The sequence below is a fragment of the Nesoenas mayeri genome (assembly GCF_963082525.1).
Source record: "Nesoenas mayeri genome assembly, chromosome: 12".
Lineage (NCBI taxonomy): Eukaryota > Metazoa > Chordata > Aves > Columbiformes > Columbidae > Nesoenas > Nesoenas mayeri.
In genome coordinates, this window is record NC_137547.1 from 8,183,865 (window position 1) to 8,206,864 (window position 23,000).

The window sequence follows — 23,000 nt, forward strand, 5'->3', positions numbered from 1 at the left end:
CAATCAGCGTCCGCCGCCGCAGCGCTGCAACAGCCCCTGCGGCACCGGCGCCGCCGCCCGCCCCGCCCCGCCCCGCCCTGCCCCGGCCCCGCCGGTTCGGGGACCCCTGGCACCCGCGGGGGGCGCGGGCGTGGGAGGGGACCCCTGTACCCATGGTGGGGAGGGCAGGGGACCCGTCCCGGCTCGCGGGGGGACCCCAGGACCCGCGCGTGAGGGCAGGGACCTCCCGGTACGGCGGGAGCATCCCGAGGCGGCGGGGGGGGGGATACACCCCAACTCCCGTCCCCTCACGGGGGTCTGCAGGCACAGGGCACGGGGACTGTCCCGCGGGTCCCGGGCACCAGGAGCCCCCGCGGGGCCGGGGCAGGCGACGGCGGGCGCGGCCCGAGAACAAAGGCGGCGGCGGCGAAGGGACCCTTTGTCCGGGGGCGGCCGTGACTGCGCGGCCCCCGCGGGGACCGGGCTCCCGTCGCCCCGCGCCCGGGGCTGCTCCCGCATCCCGCCGGTCCCTCCCAGTCCCTGCCGGTCACCTCCGGTCCCGGGACCGGTGCAGGCGGCTGCAGCCTGACAGCGGCAACCGGGAACAATTGAGCTTCGAATAAACGGTGGGGCGGGGAAGGGCCGAGACCCCCAGGGGCTGCACGGCGGTACCAGCCACAGCATCATTGCAAAGAGCCTTTATTGGGTACCGCGAGCCCATCAGCGTGGATTGGGGGACACCCCACAGTGCATCCCGTCCATCCATCCGTCCATCCATCCATCCATCCATCTGTCCATCCGTCCATCTGTCCATCCCGTGGCAGGAGCTGCCATGCCATTATTGGTGTCCCACTGCCTACCAGGAGCACAGCACCACCTCCCACAGCGTCCGCCGGAGCTCCTGGCTCCGGAAGGCGTAGATGAGGGGGTCAACCACTGAGTTGCAGATGATGAGGATAAGGAAGAGATTGAAGTAGCTGAAGAAGCAGGTGCAGAAGGGGTTGGTGGGGCAGGTGACGATGAGGATGAGGTGGAAGAAGAAGGGTCCCCAGCAAATGAAGAAGACACCCAGGAGGATGGTGAGTGTGACAGCTCCCTTCAGGCTGCTGCTGCGGTAGACGGGCTGCTTCTGCTGGCTGGACATGCTGCGGAGGTGGTGGCGGGCCAGGGCGAACATGTGGATGTAGAGAACCAGCATGAGGACCAGCATGAAGAGGAAGAAGCTGATGAGGCAGAGGAGGATGGCATTGTTGCGATAGTAGATGATGAAGACGGTGCTGGAGATGGTGCTGGCCAGCCAGACACTGGCCATAGTCACTACAGCCCGTTGCAGCGTCATGATGCTGTGGTAGCGCAGGGCGTAGAAGATGGTGATGTAACGGTCCACGGCGATGACCCCCAGGAAGGAGAGGGAGGACACAACAGAGCTGCAGGTGAGCATGTCGATGACATTGTCCATGTGGCGGACGACGCTGGCGCGGATCACCAGCATGCCGTGCTCCATCAGCAGCATGAAGAGCGTCTCCACCAGGTTGCTGACGCTCACCAGCATGTCGGAGATGGCTAGGCAGCAGATGAAGTAGTACATGGGCGAGTGCAGGTTCCTGTTCTTCAGGATGGCGGCCACCACCAGCAGGTTCTCCACCAGGCTCACCAGCCCCAGCGTGAGGAAGAACTCGTTGGGGATGTCCAGCCCCTGGCACCAGGTGCTGCTGCCCACGGTGGTGACGTTGCTCTGGTTGCCCTTGCTGGTGTTCCAGGGCTCGCGCAGCAGGCGCAGGGGGGCCAGCGTCGACATGGCCCCCACCTCAGCTCCAGGGCACCCCCAGCTGGGGGCTGTGCCCCCGGTGCACCCTGCAGCACCCACAGCCTCCCAAGCCTTGGGCCCAGTGCAACCACAGCACGTAGTGTGAAGGCCAAGGGGATGCAGAGGAAATGGGGACGGGGGTCCCACCGCCTGGGGATGTGCTGGGGACGCCGTGTGCCAGCCTGAATCCCCGGTGTCGCGCCGTCCTCCTCGCCAGCCCTGCCTGGTGTCCCTGCAGCCGCGCCCGCTGGCCCAGGGTGGTGGGGAAGAAAGGGCCCTTTCTCTGTCCCGCTTTAAAGGCAGCTCCTGCAGCTCCTCCTCCCGAGGAGGGTGGGCACCCACATGATGGTGACACCCTGGCAGTGAGAGGGGCTGCTGTGCAGGCTGGGGCTGCCGGACCCCCGGCATTGCCATGGGGAGCCCCCGCGCTTGGGGCCACCATGTGCCCATGGGTCCCATGAGCCCTGGGTGGATGCACACACCCCAGAGCCATGCTGCTTGGGGGCTGTGTGCCCCAGGGGTTCATGTGCCTTGGGCTGCCTGAGCATCCTGGGGTCCCCATGTGCCCTGTGGGGAGCCTTGCACCCTGGGGCACTGTGTGTCTTGGTGTATCCCATGTGCCCCGCAGGCCTGTGTGCCCTGGGGGCTCCATGCACCTTGGGGACCCCAGTGAGACCCTCCCCACTGCAGGAGCTACTACCCCTCCCAGCCCCATGCATGGGCCGAGAGCCCTGTCACCCTGATAACACCATCGGCCTTGCCTGGCCCAGCTCCAGGGACAGTGTTCTACCGCAAGGAGGTCGATGGGTCTGATGAGGGTTGACAAAGACAGGATTAAACACAATGCTGTGCCCGTGCCCCAGCACAGTCCAGTGCTGGAGGGAGCCCGGGCAGGCTGGGGGGACACAGGACCCATCTGACTGTCATGTGCCTTCAGTTGGTGTTGATGCCTGGAGCTGCTCAGCTGCCAAAGAGCCATTCACAGCCGCATGAAAAGGCCAATCCTGCGGTTGCTCCCACCGGCTGCTTCCGCTCCTTGCTGGGGCAGCCCTTCCCCGCGGCACAGAGCACCCCACGGCTCGGCATGGCTGGAGTCGGCTCAGCTGCGAGTGGGGGTTCAGGGAGCTGCGGCTCATGTGTGCTGCACGTCCAGCCGGTGCACACACAGCCCCGTGCCCACGGGGAACGGCAGAACACCACTCACCCCCAGGGAAACGCAGGCTGGGGGGGGAGTCTGGACCAACAGCCACTGGCTCCCCCCACTTCCCGGCTGCTGCTCCCGCCGGGACGTGCCGTGAATTTTTAGCTTTATCAACAGAAGCTTTGAAAGCGGAGCTAGAAAACGCCGAGTCTGCAAATCCAATCGATGTGAGCACAAGGAACGGGGTTCCCAGGATGGGGGGGGGAAGGCCTGAGCCCAGCCCCCCTGGCCCCATCCTCACCATCACCCAGGGGAGAGGACGCAGCAGGATTTGCAAAAAGGGGGAGGACTTATTCCGGGCAGCACAGCCTGGCTCAGCATTAAGAGCCACATCGACACCGTTACACAGCAAAAAAGGGAAAAACCTTTGCGGGTTTGAGTGCAGTTGACCTTATTCTTGGCTCTGCATTGCTGTGTCCCTGTGTGAAGGTGGGGAAAGAGGAGGGGGGGGGAGGGGAAAAACAAAGAGGGGGAAAAAACAATGAGGGGGGATCCTTTGTGCTCCCAGCACCATGAAACAGCTGCGGCATAAGAAGAGCCGCTCCCTGCACCCCTCTGCTAGCGCAGGGAGAGCTGCACCTCCTGGGAAGCCCCAGCCAGAGCACAGTGTGGTCCTGTGCAGCCATAGGGACTCACTGCACCCCCAGGGACAGCACTGCACCCCAAACCCTCCATCAGCGAGCTGGAAGGTTCAGCGCTGTCAGGGCTCGGGGTATTTTGTGGAGGGAAGAGGGTTTCAGCCGCAGGAGAGGGCGAAGACCCACCCCAGACATTAAACACAAGAGGCAGGAGATGAGCAGGCGGGGTCCTGGGGAGGACTAAGCCGGGCTGAGGCCGAGGGACAGCTGCTGTAGATTAGCTCTGCCATGCTCAGACGGTCCTCGCCCCCCACCGAGAGCCACGGAAGGTGCCTGTGGTGGCAGCCCCCCCACCAGAGCCCATTCCCCGCAGTGAGAGCAGGTGCCTGAGGTTTGTGTGACTTTATTGGAGGGTGACACAAGTCAGGGGGTGATTACAGAGGGTATGGGGAGGGTGGGGCGAAGACACATGCTCTTGGCTCAGTCCCAGTCCCCGTCGCCTTCAGGATTGTCGTCTCGGGGGGGCTCCTGGAACTGGATGTTCACCAGCATGTCCCGCATGGCTGCCATGAGCCTGTTCACCCCCTGGTTGAGGTCCTGCCCCGCTCCAGCCTCCTCTTCCCCGTCGTGCCTGATGTCCTCCTGCAAGACAGCAGCACTGGGGCGGGCGGGCAGCTGCCGGCACCGCAGGGAGGGACAACGCCGCTCACCAAAAAGCAGCAGCCTGCTCTGCAACCTGACGTTGCCACGCTGCACACGCCACGAGCCGCTCCCTTTGCGGGAAAAACAGTGCACCGACAGCAGCGTGTGCTCCAATCTGCCCGCGGCAGCTGACGGCACATACCTGCATGTTAAAATTTGGCAACAGCGATCGGAAGAAGAGAGATAAAGTGTTTTCACTGGATGGCGGATTCGTTCTGAAAGACACGAGTCACAGCAGGGTTACGGGGACAGCTCGGGACTCGACCTCTCGCCAGGGCTGGGACAGCGCAGAGATGCCAGAGGGACCCAGGCTGCATGGACCCACATGTTCGAGCCACCCTGCAGCAGACACTGGCGGATTCGCAGGGATTTATCACCTGGGCAGGCAGCAGCTGCCAGTCGCAGGGCCCAGCACTCACCAAAAGCCCTGCCATGTTTGCTCTGAGCTGGGTCAGCGCACAAACCCCATATGGGCTCCACCCGCATGGTCTGTGTGCGCCACGGCTGGCTGCGCTTAAACCCCAAACCAGCCCAGTTAAGGAAAGCCATCGTCTTTGCCAGTGGCCACCAAGGCAGAGTGGCAGGACCAGTCCTGTCTGCGTGCTCTGCCCGTCGGCGAGCACCACGGGTCAGGCGGCTCTTCCTCCGTGAGGAGGAGGAGGATGCAGCTCCCAGCACCCAGGGGCACACCGGTGGGGGCTGAGGGCACGTTGGGAACACGCTGGCGCAGAAACAAGGGGCGGAGAAGGTACCTTTCTGGTCTGGTGTAGGAGATGATGGAGTCCAGAGGGGGCAAGGGGTCATGTCCCATCACTGGCTGCGAGGTCACCTCCTGTGGGTGGGGAGAAGACAGGAGTGAAGGTGGCGCCAGCAGCAGCAGACACAGGGCACAGTGACAGTCAGAGCAGCAGGACAGCCCTTAGTCTCAGTGAGTGCAACAGAGTTGGGCAGCAGCTGAGCCCGCCTGCCCGTGTGCCGCCCTGGGAAGCCGTGCACGCAGGGAGGACACGTCCAGCTCAGGCGGATGTTTTTTGCTGGTGGCTGCAGTTTAAGACGTGCCCAGTGTCACATGTACAGCAGGGATGCGAGTGCCACCACTGCCCGTGCCCCGTCAGGGCCCCTCACCAGCGGCAGCGCTGCCATGGCCTCCTTCACCTCCGACAGGACGATGTGCCGGTAGATGTTCCTGGGCGCACTCTGGTACCGTGTCTTCCTCCTAGAGCAGGGAGGGGACAGCAGATGGCACCTAGCACGGCTCAGCATGGCCAGCTGCGCAGTTCTGCTTCTCCAGCTGCGTCAGCTCCAGCCCTGGCTCTGGGACATGCTGGATCAGACAGAGCTGGCCTGCAGTGAAGCCAAAGTCACCTGGCAGCTGCTGAGCCCAGAGGGAAGAGCAGAACAGCCCAGGGACATGGCACAGATCTCTCATAAGCCCTGTTCCTCTGCAGGCCAGCAGAGCAGACTAACTCTGGCTTACCATCTCGCGTAACTCCTCTCCCTCCTGCCCCTCAGGGCTGGGAGGTGTTTCAGCAGCCCCTCCACCCTCCCGGGCAATTTCCAAGGCTGGAGGATGCCAGTACAGCACACACTCCCTCCCCAGAGAGCAAATGTTGGAGCTCTTCACCCACACTTGTGCAAAGTTGGCAAGAAGAACCTCTGCCTTCCTGGCCCTGCAGTGTGCCACTGGTGTCACCAGCCTCACCAGATCAGCAGTGGGGGGCTCTGCACCAGCCCCAGTGCCGCCACAGCCCAGCGCAGAGCCCCCCGCCGTCCGCAGAACCCTCCACCACTCTGCCCCTGTGTTTCAGCCCCCAGGCCTGGCACAAGAGCCGCTTGTCCTCACTTGTGCTCTGCCTCCTGCACCAGCGGGTCCTGGGCGTCCACCTTGCGCAGCACCTCGTGGACGTGGGTCTCCAGCCACGCCATGACAGCTGGGTCCTTCCACAGTGAGTGGGTCCGTTCCACATAGAGGGACGTCAGCTGGGTCAGGGCCGGGAGCTGGCTGCGGGGGACAGTTGTTACTCAGGACACTCTTGCCCCTTCCGCCCACAGGCCCTTCTGTACTGCGCTTTGGCGTGAGAACACAGAGAGCAGAATCGCGGGCTCCCCGCTTTGCTATTTCCATCTATCTTCACTAGTTTTTCTGTCTCCACCTATTTTGGGATAAGCATAGCCATGAGATGAAAGTCAACGCTGACTTGACCCGAGGGGGAGACAGTTTGTGTGTTTGATGACCACGTGTTAGGGAAACGCAGACTGGCAGGAGACAGCATGCCCCGAGAGCACGCACACATCGTTCTCCAACTACATGTACCGACAGCTCCAGTATGAACTTCTGACCCATCTGCATTAAGGTGAGGCGGCTGCATTAGCTTCTTCTGGTGGCCATTATGGGAATCTATTATCAAAACATCTAACAGCCTACTCAGGGAAACCAAATAGTCTCCTCCACAGCTTTGTCACTCCATTAGTAGCCTGAGCAAGTAAAAGCCCCGCTACCGGCAATATCGATTTCTTCTCTTTACTGGGAACATCTCCAGGGCTTACCTTATCTGAGCATTCAGCCCAAAAAAGGAATGGGACGTGACCCTGCTGTCAGGCTGCACGCCACAGTGATCCAGCAATGGCATCAGAACTGCAGGAGAAAGCCAGAGAGTTCACTGGTGAGGAGAATCGTGGAACAACCGAGAGACCGCCTCGGGTGCCAAACCCACACCAGGAGGGTGCGAGTGTGCTGCTGGGGGTTGTGCTGCATTTTGATCTCCACATGGATGGTGGAAACAGATCCAGAGCAAATAAAACCAGACAACAACGTTTTCCCCACCCCACCCGCCCCCCAAGTGAAACAAAGCGCAATTTACTGCACTCAGTGCTGCTGGCCTTTGAACTTGAACAAGGAGTTTACTTCAGTCACCACGAGAAGCAGCAGCAAGGATGGTTTCAGCCAACACAAACTAAAGCTCTGTTGGAGAGCTGGTTATTCCTGCCTGTGAGGACGGGCCCGCCACAGGCCCGGCGGGGCCGTGGATCTGCTTTCACGGCTGTCAGCACCGCGGGATGAAAGCAGGAGCACTGGGCGCCCAGAAGAAGCAGAGTGGAGGCAGAGCGGGGCCTCAGAGGGAAAGCCGAGAGAGACTCGCTGTCTGTGGGCTGGGAAACCCAGGGGAGAAACGTTGTCCTGTTCCAAGGCTCTGGTTCTCACCCTCCTTGAACTTCCATGACCGTTCCCAATGTAGGGCTCTGAGGGGGGCGTGCAGCAGGAGAGCAGAGCTGAACTCAGCCTGGTGTGCCAGGGGAGGTTTAAGCTTGGCCATGAGGAAAAGGTTCTTCACCTAGAGGGTGTTGGACACTGGAACAGGCTCCCCAGGGAGGTGTCACAGCCCCAAGCCTGACACTGTTCAAGAAGCAATTGGCCAACACCCTCAGACAGATGGTGTGAATTTTGGGGTTGTCTGTGAATGGACAGGAGTTTGACTTGATGATCCTTGTGGGGCTCTTCCAAATCGGGACATTGTATGATTCTATGTGGAGTGCTCGTGGCTGCGGAGACCCTGCCTGGTTCTGCCGCTCCCTCGCCAGCCCTGCCGTGGTGCGGACGGCTGAACTGCCCCAGAACCACCCCACAGACACACAGACAGCAGCACCTGCCCACCTGCCTCTCCCTCTGAGTCAGGGCTCCCGCGGACGGAGGCAAACACCATTTGCAAAAGTGATGCCTCTGCATGAACCTGACTGGAACCAGCCTGTGCTCTCACTGATGGAGACGGGGACAAAGCCTGCAGGGATGGAGGTACCGGTGGGGACAGACTTACCGCTTGGGAACATGATCAAGGCTAGCTGGATGAGCTGGGCGGCTCTCTCCTGGGCCTGGCTGAGCTCCAGCTCCGAGCGCTCCTCCTGTTGGCTCAGGAAGAAATAGGCCAGTGGCACCGAGAAGGCAAAATTGGGCAGCTGGGACAAATTCCGGTGACTCTGCAGGATCAGAGAGATAGATTTACCCAGAAATGATGCTGTGCAGAACGATCTCGATGTGGCTGGGCTGCACACAGGGGGAGGTTTCTTCCCGGATTTAAGTACTTGCCAGCTGCTGGCTTGGTGCCCCCACTGCTGAGTGAGCGCTTTTGAGTTGTACAATTGTTTGCAGGGTACCAGGATTACAAGAACAAACACCCTGAGCCTTTACAGGTCATTCCAATGATTTTGGGATGCCAGCCTGGCTATGAGACAGCCCCCAAAGGGCTATGCTGGCTACAAAACCTCCTGTTCCCTGGCCCAGCAGCCCCTCCAGCCCAGCCCAAGGGGGAGCCCCAGGAACCAGCTCTCCCCCATCTCACTGGGGATGCCTGTTGCAAACTCACCTCCCACTCCTGGAACATGCGGGTCAGGAAGGTGTATTCTCTGGCTCGGAGGGACAGAAAATCGATCATCAGCAGCATACACAGCGGGTCGTTGTCTGGATCGAGGCTTCAGAGGGAAAGGAAAGAAAGTCAGTCTCACAAAAGCTGAAGAAGTAGCTGCTCTCATTTATAAGTCAAACAAGATGGTCCCACCAGCACCCCAAGAGCTCCCGTGACTTAATCAGCACAGGTAATGGGAACACGATTGTTCCTGCAAGGCCAGGATGATGGTGACACACGCTGCCTGGTCTGTGTCCCTGCAGAGGGGTGACGGTCCCCGTGTCACCACCCGGGAGGAGGATCAGTGGCCACAAACCAAGCAGGCTGAAGCCACCATCGGACGTTTGCTCTGCAGAGACTCTGGGCTCTGTGGACCCGCCGGGCCCATGGCTCAGCAGCCGAGAGCCAGGGCCACCCTGGTCCCAGCTGGTTCAGCCTCCTCCTCAACAGTCACCTCTCTCCAGAGCAGCACCACAGACATGAGCGTGTGCTCACAACTGCCCTGTGACACTGTGTCTGTAACAAGTGGAAACAATCCCGCGCTGAGACTCAGAGCAGCAGGACATCTGGGGGGTTTCTGTCCCCCGGGTTAGGCTGGGTGCACTGTTCGAAGCCCATTCTACCAAGCCAGAGATGCCCCATCCCACAGCACAGCACTCGGCAGGGACACCAACCTCAGGATCAGCTTGCAGAACTCCAGGGCTGTCCGGGGACAACCTCTCTTCTCCAGGAACATCAGGTGCTTGAAGAGAGCCAGGAAGAAGGACCTGCATGGGGAACAGCAGCATGCGTTAGAAGTCAGATTTGGAGAGAAGCACCTCATGCCAACGGCGACCCACGGTCAGCCCCAGTTCCTCAAGCACCAGCGCTGCTGTGCAGCCCGTGGGGTGCAGGGAACCCAGCCCAGTGCAGTACAGGGGGGCACAGACCCCACACCTTCCCATTGCTTGTTTTATTTAATCTCTTTGTGCAAGTACAGGGACAGCAAACCCTCAGTTTGCTCCACCCCTGCTGCCCAGGGTCCCACAGCCTTATGCTCTCACAGAGCAGCCAACTCAGGAGAAATGAGTAAATCCCCAGGGTTTGCATCCTGCCTCGTCCCAGCCTCGTGGGGACAGTGACACAGCATGTGCACGATGTGAGCGGTGAGAGGAGGACTAACAGCCAAACCGGGTGAGATACAGATTACAGTGCTCAGGTCTCAGACGGCACGAAGCTTGGCAGTGAGCAAGGACTGGAAATGTGAGCAAGCTCCAGGTACAGCAGTTTGGGAGGGATGACTCGGGTCAGCTGAGTGGAAAATTCCCAGAATAAAGTCACCTTTCCTCGCAGCTGCAGAGCTGTCGTTACATAAAGAGCTGGGCCAGGAGCAGAGTGAGCACTGGGGATGAAGGCTGGGCAGGCAGCACACAAGTGACCAAGCACAGCCGTAAACATAAAGTGAGTATTGTGACAAAAATAAGGGCCACTTTGGGCTACGGGATACTAATTGCAGGAGAAGGATGTGATGGGGAGAAACAGTTAATGCTCTGATAAGGAAGCTCTCAGGAAAGAGGATGTTTTGCAAAGAAACCTCAGTGCAAGAGCTGCCTGTAGCCCAGCACCCATCTGAGGAGCCCCACTGCTGCCTCACTGAGGGACATGGCCACCAGCTGCCAAGCCTGTTTCCACAGAGAGGGACATTTCAAGGTCCCTGTGCCACCGGTCATGATGCAGCAGACACTGTGAATCTGGGTCTTGGTGTCTCAAGTAGGCCAGCGCTGCCTACCTGTTCTCCGGCCGGCGGTAATCCAGCCTGCAGGTCCCGCTGGTGAGGCTGAAGACGGGGTGGAAGTTGCACTCCATGCTGTAGAGCGCCTGCTCTGCAGACAGCAAGGACAGCGTCAGGGCAGCCACCACCCCAGCCTGCTGTGCTGCCCCACTGCTCACAAAATGGCAGCTGACTTAGCCCAGAAGACAAAAATTGAGAGTTCTGGTGCCCATAGACCACCAAATACGCTTGTTCACAGTCTAGCGAGGCACAACGCTACTTCAGAGGACATGGTCCCAGCAGACATCCAGGGAAGCAAGCCTGGTTCCCTTCTGCAGGCACTGTAAAAATAACTTCTGGAGGAGCTCTGGGACTGAGGCTGCGACAGCCACAACTATCTTCACATGGGGAAATCAGAGATCCTGTCCTGACTTCACCTCTGGCCCCTCCTGTCATGCTGGAGAGCATGTGCCCTTGCTCCCCAACAGCGCGGCTCAGACACCCGGGACCGCAGCCACCTTCCCGGGGGAGCGTGGGCTGGCCTGGGGGCGCAGCTCCTGGTGGAACCACAGGCTGCCTGCAGCAGCCCCCCTGCACTGCATGGCCTGCGAGCTGCTCAATCAGCCCCTCATCCTGCAAGACACATCTGCAGGTGAGACTTCCGTATGTAGACAATCTTTCTGTTCGTTTTGAGGGTGAATGCTGATGTGCTTTGCCTCAGACAAGCAGGTCCGGCTCTATTTAAAAGCCTCCAGCAAAAGCTGCTGGTCTGTAGGATTGCATAACGTCGAGTGCTTGCGGCCCAGAGCTGCAGACCAGGAGCCAGACCAACCCTTCTGGTTTGCCACTTCTCCACTGAAACAAAACCAAACGGAACCAAAGGCCCTTGGTTACTAATTCATGCCAGGACATTTGCTCCCTTCAGCTTTTACCTATGAAATCTCGGGCCATTTCGTGGTCCTCCCGCATGCGGCACACGTCGCTGAGCTGCAGGAGTGAGTCCACGTGGTACGGGTCCAGCGCCTCGAGCAGCATCTGCAGGGGAGCAGGAGCTTCGTTACACGACGGCACAAATCACAGGTTCCTCCTGTACTCACTCTGCCCACAAGGCAAAGCCAGCCAGTGTGGCGGGGAGGCAAATACCCCAAGAGGGGCTGTCTGAGGGTGACAAATCCTTTTCCGCACTGTCAGAAGGATAGTGCTCAGGCTGGGGACACATTTGCATGTGAAAGGCTCAAACTATGGACTAAATAACCCAAAACCAGCCACACTGGGTCTAAGCGGGGCTCCATCGTACCCTGTCTGCAAAAGAAGATGCCTGGGGAAGGCAGCACAAAGCCGGGCAAGTGGGATGGCTCCCAGCTCACTCCGAGCTGCCAAACTTCAGGGGTTTGGGGACCCCCACTGCCAAAGCTGCTGGCAATGGTGTCTCCTCCCAGGAATTTGTTCACCTGCTGACCCAGGCACCTTTCCAGCAGCCCAGCTCTGCGATACAGAAACCCACTGCTGAAAAGAACGTGATTTAATCCCAACCCACCAGCTTCACCCCCGTGTTGGGAGGGACACAGGGAGATCTCCCCCATCCCAGGCAGGATCCGAGCCCTCGATTGCAGCCTCTCCCAGGCTCCTCTCTCCCAGCTGACCCAACTTTTCTAGCACAGAGCCCGTGCTGGCCTTTGATTATCCCTCCCCTCTTGTTCTCCTCTGAACTGCCCTGGCTCCACCACATCCTGCTCAGGGTGAGGGCCCAGCTCTGCACACAATAGTCAAGATGCAGGCAGGAGGCATGATTACACTTTTTGTTTTATTCTGTATCTCTTAACAATTCTGAGCACTCAATTGGGCTTTTGCTTCCTCTGGGTACTGAGGACATATCCATTATTGTTCCAGAATCCAGCTCCTGAATGGTAATGGAGTAAAAAGATGTTTCTCCAGGCTTCAGAATAGAAGTTTAGCTGCACCTCAAGAACCTCTGCATTCACTATATCATAAATGAGCTACTTTTTCCAAGTACCTAAAATTCCATTTCCATATGAAAATACTGCAAGTACTTCAAATCTCCTCAGAGTTTAATTTTGGGATTTTTTTTTTTTTGCCCCCCAAACTGAAAAAGCACGCTTCACAAGCTCCAGAAGCTGCACATCTGCAGGGAACAGCCAGCGTGCCCACCTACAGTACAAAACTTACACTTACAACTTCACCACAAAACCCCTTTAACCCACTGGCAAGAGCAGAAAACCACTAACTGGGCAGGACCCCCCAAAAACTCCTGTTTTGCACACTGGAACCACAGCAGCAAGGCTGATCAGGCATCCAGCTACGTGAAACTGGGGTGTCGCAGATCAACTGGTTGGGGGTTTGAAATACTTCTGGCATCAGCAAACCCTGTTAGATTTTACTTTTAACAAAAAACCCAAAGAATAAAGCTGTAGGAATATCTTCAAATGTAGCCAGGTACACTTAACAGAGACAGAGCATAAAGACTAAAATGTACTGCAGAAAACCCATCCCGCTCAGCCCAGCCTGGTAAGACCGTGTCCAAGGGACACCAGGTCTCAGGTGATTGCTGCTGCATGGGAATTACTTGGCATCATTTACTGCGAATCCCTCAGCTGCATCTGTGGCAGAACTGAGGAGCTGGAGGGAGCAGCAGCCGTGAGCAGAGGGTGGGAAAGCAGAAGGAACTATTTAGCAGACAATGACCTCTTTAAGAAACTTGCCCGGGGCATATACTCGAGCTCATGTGGCCAGAGTTTTCAGAGCAAAAATATCTCAATTATAGTTCAGCATGGTGCAGAGCAATTTTCCTGTTGCTTATCACTACAAACTATAAATGTTACCATACAGTTTAATGAGCTTGGACATGCATGAAGAACTTTTAACACAAAGATTGTTCTGCTGAAATACCAGGAAAAGACACATTTTTCATTCATGCAAGAGTTTATAAATAGACCAGCTGTTAGTTTAGCTTCTCATTTAAAGATGGGTTTATACAATATTTTTCCTTTCCCAACTGAAGAGCTGAGACAAGGGAGCTTTATTCCTTCCTCTCCAGCCAAACGCTCAGCTCCTGCCGGCGCCTCTCCAGACGGCTACTGGGATGCGCTCGGGCAGAGCCACCAAGGCTTGGCCACCAATTTGCACCAAGGTGGTCACTTATTTTATGCATACAGTGACAGCAGAGCTCAGCACGCACTGCTGCCTTGCCCCACACAGAGAGGGCGTGGGTTTTTGCTGCTCAAAATGAGAGCGAGAGAAAATAGGCCCTGGGATGCACCAGCCCACCTCCTCCCCTGAGGAAGGGGGCTGCAGGAATGCGGGAGGGGAAAAACCATTTCCCAACATACCACAATGTTGTTGAGGTTCATGGACTCAACAGCCTCCAGGAACTTGAACTGCAGTTGCTGGTACTTGTGATGGTGCTTGAAGGCAAAGTATTGTACTCCCCGCCTGGTCTCCAGCAGCTCCATGGACATACCTGGAGAGGGGACAGACATAGGTATTGCAGCCACGAGGAAGCTCTTCCGTTTCTTAGGTCACTCACATCATTGGCTCCAAAGCCACGTGTGTTTGCAAAAACTCCCAGAGAATTTAACTCCTTTCCTGAATCAAAATCCAAAACCCACCCGAGGAGCCCAGGCAGCTTGTTCTCCCCACGGATATTTCACATTATCCAGCACTACTGCTGTTAAGAAAGGAGGTACTCATCACCTGCTATCTCCAAGAAGTGCAAAGAAAAGCTCAGACACAATACAACACAGCTCTCCCTCCTGAGAACAGAGGTATTTCCACCAGCTGATGAGCAATTCCCTTCCTCAACAGCCAGTGTGAAGCCTGGGCCTGGGAGCAGATAAATGCAGCTCAGATTTCCAAGGCTCTGGCAGGAGCAGCCACCTATGTCAACGTGGGCATTGGACTGACGTGTCCCCCGTGGGCTGCACAGTGCTTCAGTGGCACCAAAAGCCTCACCTGTCCTACTGTAGCGTGGCCAGGTGTTCTTGGGAGTCGTCAGCCACGTGCTGCGGACGTGCTGGTGCTGCCGCTGCCTTGGCCTGGGGAAATAAACACAACAGGTCATGGTTCCTCTGAACTGAACAGGGTGAGGAGGGCTACAACAAGCCAGAAAAAGGATGATTCGGGATGGGGTGGGGAGAAAATAAAGAGATCCAACTTCTTCCTCAGCTGCAGCCCTGCCACAGGGAGCTTGTGCTCAGAGCTTTAATGTGCTTGCCTTCGAGACACAACATAGCTCGGCTCAGGTTCTGCCCTACTTCAGCTGTTCCTCTTTGGGCCAGCCAGTGCCTCCAGCATTTCCAGTTCAATGGCTTCGCTCCTTTGTTTTTAGCCCTGCCAAGTTCTCAGCTGCCTCTTTGCTTCAAGTAGCTTCCCAGGTCCAATTAAGCAAGCCCCACATCACTGTGACTCACCCCTCTGCCCAGCAGGGCCCTCGAAAGCCAACAGATGGAGCTTAAGCTGTACTAACAAATGCAAACTATGTATTGGTTCCGGGCAGGAGGAATTCAGAAATTAAGGCCACTCTATGAAAGTCATGTCTCCACAGTAAGGGGCTGCTGCTTCTTTCTCGAGCACTAAATATTCTCCCACAGTCTCTCTCAGAGAAGGTTTCCGCTTCCACCGTCACTGCTCTGAGCTTATACCCTTCTGACACGTACATTTTTCAACCAGCTCGTGGAAGCGGGGATTTCTGGAGAACACTGACCACATAGCAATGGGTGACTGCACAGAGACCTCACACCCAAGTGGCAGGAGGTTTCCTGGGCAAGTGCTTGAGAACCCCTGGAAAGTATTCAGGGTCCACTCTGTAAGATATCAGCAACTTTGGAACAGCAAAACATGACAAATGCTGGAGAAAGAAATAAAATGGAAGAGCCTATATTCTACAAATTTGACTGAAAGGGCTTTAGAAGGGCATTTGACAGTAAATGAATGGGGAAATCTGCAGAAAAAGCAAATGCTAGCAAAAGCCTGGAGAAGTCTTACACCTCCTGTACATGCATCACAAAAAACATTCTTCTGTCCCAAAAAGTGACTCCTACATGAGTAACACACCCCGACTACATCGGGCTGTTCCAGGTCCCCTGCCCAGGTGTGGCACCAGGGGCTCAGTAAGCTCCACCAAGGAGGGACAGACCTTGAAAGGGTTTAATATTAAATTCTGAACTAACCTCTGATCACCAAGAACAGCGCGAGCCCCAAAGTATCTCTTCAACTCATTCTCTGGATTCAAGTTTCTGAGAGGTTGAAACAAAAAAGAAAAGCTACTGTCAGTTAAACACAGCCAAAAGTGTCACACTCGCATCTTCTCTGTCAGTGCCAAGTGCTCTGTACCTCCAGGTGCCCCTGGCCAAGCCTCAGAGCTGTCACATACCCCACTGACCTGACACAACACACTGAAAGGAGCCTAAAAACGGTCAGAACATGGAAAACCTTGATCAGTGAGATGTGTGCTCCCTCTGTGCGCTGCACCAAACAGCGCGGAGCTGAGAAACACAGGAATGCTGCTGCTGCCCTCTCCAGGCAGCCGGGGCCTCAGTCAGGACACCCCAGGGCAGGAGCTGCTCTGGAGGGCATGAGCTGGGGGTCAGGAGGGCACGAATTGGGTTCATGTGCCTGAAGAACACTAGGTACATGCTGCCCAGTCTGGCAGTGGCAGCCTGTGGTTTGGGGCCAGCATCCTAATCCCTGTGTGGAGGTTGGCATGGATTAAAATACACTTTTTTAATACAAAGATCTTGTACTGAGTCATGACAACACCTATGGTTTTCTTGATCTGCTGCTTGGCCCAGAGAAGGGAGTTGTATTTGAGAGGGGTTTCTCGCTGCCAGCCAGCGAGCAGGGCTGGGAGAGTGAGAAGGCTGAGCTCCAGCACTGCCAGTCCTCACCCACCTGGAGATTCTCCACCTCTCAAAGGTTTCTGAATAATGTTTCCTTGACCAGAAATGTCAGTGAGGTTTAAAACCACCTCTAGACAAAAAAACATTCCCGCCTTTACCAAAGTGTCCCTGAACAGGCTGTGCTAGTGCCAAGCACCCACCAGCCTAGACTCAGCTTTGATGTTTCAAAACTCGGACACATTAAGTTGTCCCAGCTGCAACTTCAAATGTTTTCTTCAGGAACAGAAAAGAGCTGCTAGCATCTGCACAGACCAGGGCTCCAAACCATGCTGGACCCTCCAGCCGGCCTTCTCCCAACAGACCCAGACATTACATGGCTTGAGTATCAGGAAAATTCATCCTCTGGCTCTTGGACACACTTGGCGCTTAGTCCCCTTTGTCAATGGTGACATGTGGGGAAGATCAGACAAGTCTAACCAGCTTTCCTGGTGACATTAGTTCCTGGCACCGCTTGGCCCCCTCAAGGGACAGCACATGCTGTCCTGAGGCCAGTCCACAGGCCATCACCCGGCTGGGCCAGTTCCATGGCAAAGCTTTATGTATCAGAGCTCTGGGCAGAGATTCTTCTGCAGCGTCACGAGGTGGTTGAGGCTGGAAGGCATCTCTGGAGGTGAAGCTGGTCCAGACACCCACTCAAACCAGGTGTGACAGCAGAGAACAGCAGCCACTGCTCAAAAGCCGACACAGCTCTAAGAGCGATGGTTAGAAACGGGGCTGTGCACAACCATCACCACAACCCCAGCCAAGCCAGCTCCTGAATTCATGGACAGATAAGGCTGGCAGGCTCCCAGCTCCCTTCCTTGGGGGAACAGACATCCCTGTCACGCCCAAGGCCAAAACTGGGAAAGAAGTGAGTACCTGTGCTCCACGTAGAGCAGAGGCCTGCTGTCAGAAATCACCCCGCTCTGGCTGTTCTGTGACAGCCCGTTGGTGTCCTCAGGCTTCTCCAGCAGCCCATCGATGTCTTCCAGGTCATTGTCTTCCTTGAGATAGGCACAGACAGGGCAGTTATTGCAGAGCGAGTCACTATGGCACGCAGAGATCATACCCACACTCTTTGGCTCGTTCTGGCCTCTGTGCGATATCAGTGCAGCGCCCATTACGCACCCAGGGTGCTCACATACCATCTCCTACCAAGGCGTCTTGCTCTGCACCCAGCACCCTTCGTTCCCTCTGGAATCCCACCCAGAGCCAGCCTTCCCTGCCCAACCAGCCCCCAAAAGGGCAGGCTGCTCTTCCCTGCACATTCAAGGCACTGTTGAGCTGTTGCTCTTCACACCATTGCGAGTCCAAATGCTCCAGCTGAATAGATCTGGTGTAGGCAAGAGCCGGCTGGGCTTTGGTCTGTCCCTGCCCACCCGCCCCGCACTCTCCTGGCTCTGGTTTATTTATGCCACAATCCTTATAATAGCATGAAATGTTGGGGTACTGATTTTAATCATAAATATTTCAATAATCAGCCTTCACTGCCTGCTTTCCACAGGAACACTAAGCTACGGCTGCGACCCTTGTAATAAGACATCAAATACACATGATTTTAACCCAACTTGAACGCACCGCACTCTCACTTTCCACATCTTCAAACAACCCAAACAATCTGTCCCCCAGCACACATTCAACAGTTGTGTAACACTTTTATCCTGATTTTCCTCTATTTTTCCCCATAAATAGCAAGTGACGCATTTCTTACGCAGCCCTTTCACGCCCTCCTCACGATGTACGTGGGTGGAACTTGGAATTCCATTCACGACATGCGAACAGCGCTTTTCCAGCTAAATATAGCCGCTCTGTGCAGAGTGGATCCGTGCTGAGCACAGCGTGCTTTGCATTTAAGCGTTTGAACAAAGGTGGTATTATCTCCACCCAGCACATCTAACTGCCTGGTTGTGGGCACGGAGTCTCCCTACAGCTGGCAGAATTCACCCTACTGCTCATTACTCTTGGGCAGGAGGCTCTTTCGATGGGTTTTCTGCCTCAGTAACTCACTCTGAACTCATCCTGCTGAACTCCCAGTGAGGCAGCACCTACACTGGGGTCATGGCTCACTCGTGTGCCTCAGGATTTTCAGTCAAGGATCTTACCAAGTGAACAGTTCTGACTCTTAAACCTTGGCAGAAAACTATCTCCCACTTGGAGTTGATTTCTATGAAAAGACCAAAGACTGCGATCCATTTGGTCTGCCAGTCTAGCACACTTAGATAAAGCATATTTGGGCACACACATTTGTCTCTCACAGTTTTATCCACAACAAACACAGACTCTGGACAAAGTGCTCACTCCAAGCATGCCTGCTTGCGAGGGGACAGCTTATTCTCTGAATAGAGAGAATGGCCCACCCCGCCCTGCCTGCACTGCCAAGGGATGGCGTCAACCTTTCCTGGAAGTTAAACACCTGCGCACTGATGGGAAGCAGTGAATTAATTCCTTGTTATGCTTTGCTTGGGCACACGGCTTTTGGTTTGCCTATTAAACTGTCTTTATCTCAACCCATGAGTTTTGTCACTTTTACCCTTCCAATTCTCTGCCCCATCCCACGGGGGGGAAGTAAGCGAGCGGCTGCGTGGTGCTTAGTTGTCAGCGGGGGTTAAACCACGGCAGCTACCTAAATAGGGCAAGGAAAATCTAATGAAAATGCAAAATCCCTCACACAGTACCCCCTCCCATGCAAAGCCTCAAAGCAGAGATGAAAGAAGATGTCGCTGGGAGGATTTTTGCTCTAAGCATCTGCAGTGCAGCTGCGCCTGTCCCTGATGCCTGAAGGACCACAGTCAAAAAGCTGTTAGTGTAATTTCGTTATTTTAAATGAGTACAATGCAAAAAGAAGCATTTCTGCCTCAAAATATTTTCTGCAGCTAGCTCAGAGTAGCCACTTTGTCAATCCAAAGGAGAAATTAGCAGAACCACTAACTGGGAGCAAACGCAGACATACCAGAGTCTCCTCTGCTGAAGTTTTCTTGGTTTTCCTTTTCTTTTTTTTCTTTCGTGGCTTGTTACTCAACGAAGGCTGCAAAAGGAAAAGGAAAAGCCATCAGAGCAGACCCAGGGATCACAGGGATGAAGCTCCATGGGGGAGAAGAGCATTTCCCGCATGGATCAGCAGGCTAGGAGGGCCCTTAAATGAAACCAATATTCATCCTTTCAAGTTTGTCAGCGAGTGGAAATTAAGACACAAGAAGAAAATGGAGGAAAGCACCAAAGGTTTGCAAATCTATGGGTTAAATCTCTCCTGACTTTCTTATCAATGTCTGAGATTACAGAATCAGGCAGCAAACAGTTTAGATACACCAGGTGTAGAAGAAATGTTTCAGCCCTCCTTCCCTCTCTAGAACACACTTTATTTCTGTCTTTCTAGTGAGCACTGACAGTTTCATCAGTCCCTCTGACTGCCACAGAAACCAACACCTGCCGAGAGCACTGTGGGACACGGGCTCCTCTCGCTGCCGACGCAGCTGCTGCAGCTCATGGTGCTGCACAGCATTCCCCTACCCAACAGGCACACTGGTGCCCACGCCGGCTCTTCCCAGGGCACAGAGAGGGAAAAAACACATTTCCAGGATTGACACAGGTAATACAGCGAGTAACAGTGCTCCCAGAACAACCTCACAGCTCCTGGGCTGACTTCAGATCCAGGGCCAGGCTCAGCCCCGATCTGGCTCTATCAAACGCAGGGAGACACCTGCCAAGGGCTCCCCAATTTCTGCCTGGGAGGCTGTGGGAGGAGCAGCAGGTGAACTCTGTGGTGCCCATGCAGGAAACTCACCAAGACAGGGCCCGCTGGAGCCACCACTCGCGCGGGGACCAAGCGAGCAGAGCCTGCACCGCACATCCAGAGCGTTCTCAAGCCCTGGGCTGGCTGAGGCCACCAGCACAGCTGATCACACACAGACAAGGGTTTTGGCTACTCTGGCCACAGCGCCTGGCACCAAACCCAAGGAGACACCCCCAAACGTTGAGCCCCAAGGGTGAGGCCAGGGACCCAACGCCCCTCATTTCCAGTGATACACGGGCCAGACTTGTAACGACAAACTGTTAAAGTGGCCCTTTCCTTACGTGCTTTTGCAAGGAGACACTTCTGGGCTGACACAGACCACAGGAGGGAATCTGAACACAAAACAACAACAAAACACTACAGGGAAGAAGTTCAGTGTCTGGTTTACATTGTGTGGAGTCTTCACATCATCTACCCCAAAACAAACGCTTCACAGAGTATTCACCCACCAGCCCAGCGCCCTGTATGGCGCAGAGCACAATTAATCACACAGAGAAGGAGGAGAGCAGCAATCACCGCTGCAGAAGCCCAGGGGTGCTTGCCCCGCACTCCTCGCCTGCCCTCAGCGCTCGCAAGGCTTAGCCCAAGGCCTTCCCCAGGAACCTCCCCTCTGTGGCTAGAAAATCTCCCCAGATCCTGAGCACAAACCCAACTCTCAGAAACAAACTGCTCATTCCTCCACATCTGGTGCTCCGAGTACCTGGGTTTAAGCTCCCTGCACGTGTCCCTCCCCTGAGGCTCACAGCCTCAGCCTCCAACAACACCCCAGCACAAGAAACACACTGCGCTGTCACCACAAAGCTCCTCAGCGCATGCAGAGCCAGGCAGATAGAAAATCTTCTCTCTGTAGCTCAGTTACCATTTGGTCCGGCTGCTCTGCCTCCTCCCCATCTCTGTGCCCGTCACCTTCAGTCTCTTCAGCAACAGCCACCTCGCTGTTCCCTTCTGTCGCATCCCGTTCGCGGAGCCAAGCGTCCGCTCGCTCCTCGCTGGATGGCAGCTCATCTTCCGACTCCTCCGCAGGGATCTGCGCAAACAGACAGACAAACTGCAGAAACAGGCCTGCACTCTGCCCTCTCTTGCACCCAAAGGACAGAAATCCCCAGGGATTTGATCTGTTCCATTCCCACCTGCAAGTGGAAGAGAAAAATATTGCAGAAGCAGTGCAGGGCTCAGCTGCCCAAATGGCTTCTCCAGCAGATGGCCAGGGACAAGGTGATGACCCCTTATATAAAATGTGTCACCCAGTGGGTGCCTGGAACAGCCCCACACCCACTGAATTGCCAGAGGGGAGCACAGCACCATGAGGACACGTCCCCCACACGGCATGGCCCTATCTGGACTCTGCTCTTCCTTGGGAGAACCCTCCAAGGCCGGGGAAGGTGAGGGAACTGCTGGGGCTTGTCAAGGTGCCAGGGGAGGAAGGACCAGGTTTGTCACCCCAGGACTATCTGCACCACCAGGGTCCATCCAACCCCCAACCTCCAGCACTGGGATCTTGAAGGGCTGGGACGGTGGCAGGAATGTTCCTGAAACTGTTTTCACCCATTGTCTGACCACCCTGATATTCAGACCCAGACCACCCAGTCCTTCCCAGGCCTCCCTCCAACTCCCTCCCAGTTCAGTCCCAGTTACTGCCCCCTCAAGCCCTCCCTGCACCCCCATGTCACCCCAGCTCCCCCCCTTCCCTACCCCCAGCTCACCCCGCCATGGTCACACACCATCCCAAACCCCTCAGTCCCACTCCAGTCACTGCCTCAAACTATCACCTCGATCACCGCACGCGGCCACCACCCCGCGTCACTGTCACCGCCCTCAGTCACAGCCACCCAGCGCCGCTGTCCCCTCCAGCCACCCCCGAGCCCCCCCAGCCACTGTCCCCAAAGTCACCCCCTCACAGTCACCCACCCTCCCAATAACTGCCAACTCAGCTGTCGCCAGCAGCCACTGCCGCCCCAGCTGTCCCTTTCCACTGTCAGCTTAGCTGTCTCCCCACCCACTGCCACCCCAGTTCCCCCTCTCAGCCGCTGTCACGCCGAGTCCCTCCTGGCCTCAGCGCTGTCACCCCCTCACCAGCTCGAAGCGGTTGCTGACACCGGTGCGAGCCGGCCCGCGGCGTCCCCTCCCGGTGGCAGCGGATGGCGGCGGCCCCTCCGGGCCAGGCTCCAGGCCCAGGTGGCCCAGGCCCGGCAGCTCCTGGCCCCGCTGCTCGCCCCGCAGCCGCCGCAGGGCCCGTCGCGACATGGAGCCTCCTCCAACCTGCGCATGCGCCGCCCCGCCCCCTGCGCCTGCGCGCGGCTGGCTGACGCACCTGCGCCGCTCCGCGCCCCGCCCCATGCACTGCGCCTGCGCGGGCCCTGCTTCCGTGCGCCCCCTTCCCCCGCCCTATTGCGCAGGTGCGTTGAGCAGAATCCGGGACTCGCCTCGCGCCCGGCGCGGTCGCCGCGTGAAATATGTCTCGGGGTGGGAGCGCGACACCGGCGCTTTCCCACGGTCTCTGCGTGGGGGTTACGGTGGGGAACGGCCCACGGAGACGGGGGCTCTGGGGAACGGCCCAGGGGAACAGCCTGGGGTGGGTACGGGGACGCACGGCGGGGCAGGGGGCGGCCTGGAGGTGCGTGGGAAGAAGGGGCGGGATTTTCCCACGGGCCCTGTGCAAGGTCACGGGGGAGGCACAGCCTGGGGGGCGCGGGGGTGGCCGGGAGCTGAAGCACACGATCAGGGGGACCACGGGGGAGTGAAGGGGGTGGTGGAACACCCAGCCCCGACCCCAGGGGCTGCCCGTGCCCCCCAGCACCCTCTGCCCCAGCTCCCCCTTCCCTCCCACTCAGAAACAGCCATACGGCCCCGGGGCAGCCCAGCGGGTTTATTAGCCAGGGGGAGATGTACAGAGCAGCTGTGC

The 23,000-nt window shown here is 56.9% G+C and overlaps 2 protein-coding genes across 3 annotated transcripts; both read right to left on the reverse strand.

Moving 5' to 3' along the window:
• Nucleotides 1–835: 835 nt before the first annotated feature.
• On the reverse strand, nt 836–1,777 carry MC1R (melanocortin 1 receptor; the record flags this gene model as incomplete). The annotated part of the gene is made up of 1 exon (XM_080352250.1): nt 836–1,777. The coding sequence occupies one exon, from the start codon at nt 1,775–1,777 to the stop codon at nt 836–838; it is 942 nt and encodes a 313-aa protein (XP_080208376.1).
• Nucleotides 1,778–3,962: 2,185 nt separating this feature from the next.
• Nucleotides 3,963–22,347, reverse strand: TCF25 (TCF25 ribosome quality control complex subunit). 2 transcript variants are annotated; one of them, XM_080351919.1, is made up of 18 exons: nt 22,172–22,347; nt 20,958–21,125; nt 19,259–19,333; nt 17,188–17,312; nt 15,601–15,666; nt 14,384–14,466; nt 13,762–13,892; nt 11,347–11,449; nt 10,433–10,526; nt 9,339–9,431; nt 8,626–8,731; nt 8,080–8,239; nt 6,815–6,902; nt 6,111–6,269; nt 5,393–5,483; nt 5,020–5,099; nt 4,410–4,482; nt 3,963–4,207 (listed from the first exon to the last, which is right to left on the reverse strand). In XM_080351919.1, the coding sequence occupies exons 1-18, from the start codon at nt 22,340–22,342 to the stop codon at nt 4,046–4,048; spliced, it is 2,028 nt and encodes a 675-aa protein (XP_080208045.1). In that variant the 5' UTR covers nt 22,343–22,347; the 3' UTR covers nt 3,963–4,045. The 2 variants fall into 2 exon arrangements, with proteins under 2 accessions (XP_080208045.1, XP_080208046.1); XM_080351920.1 differs by lacking the exon at nt 15,601–15,666.
• Nucleotides 22,348–23,000: the final 653 nt, after the last annotated feature.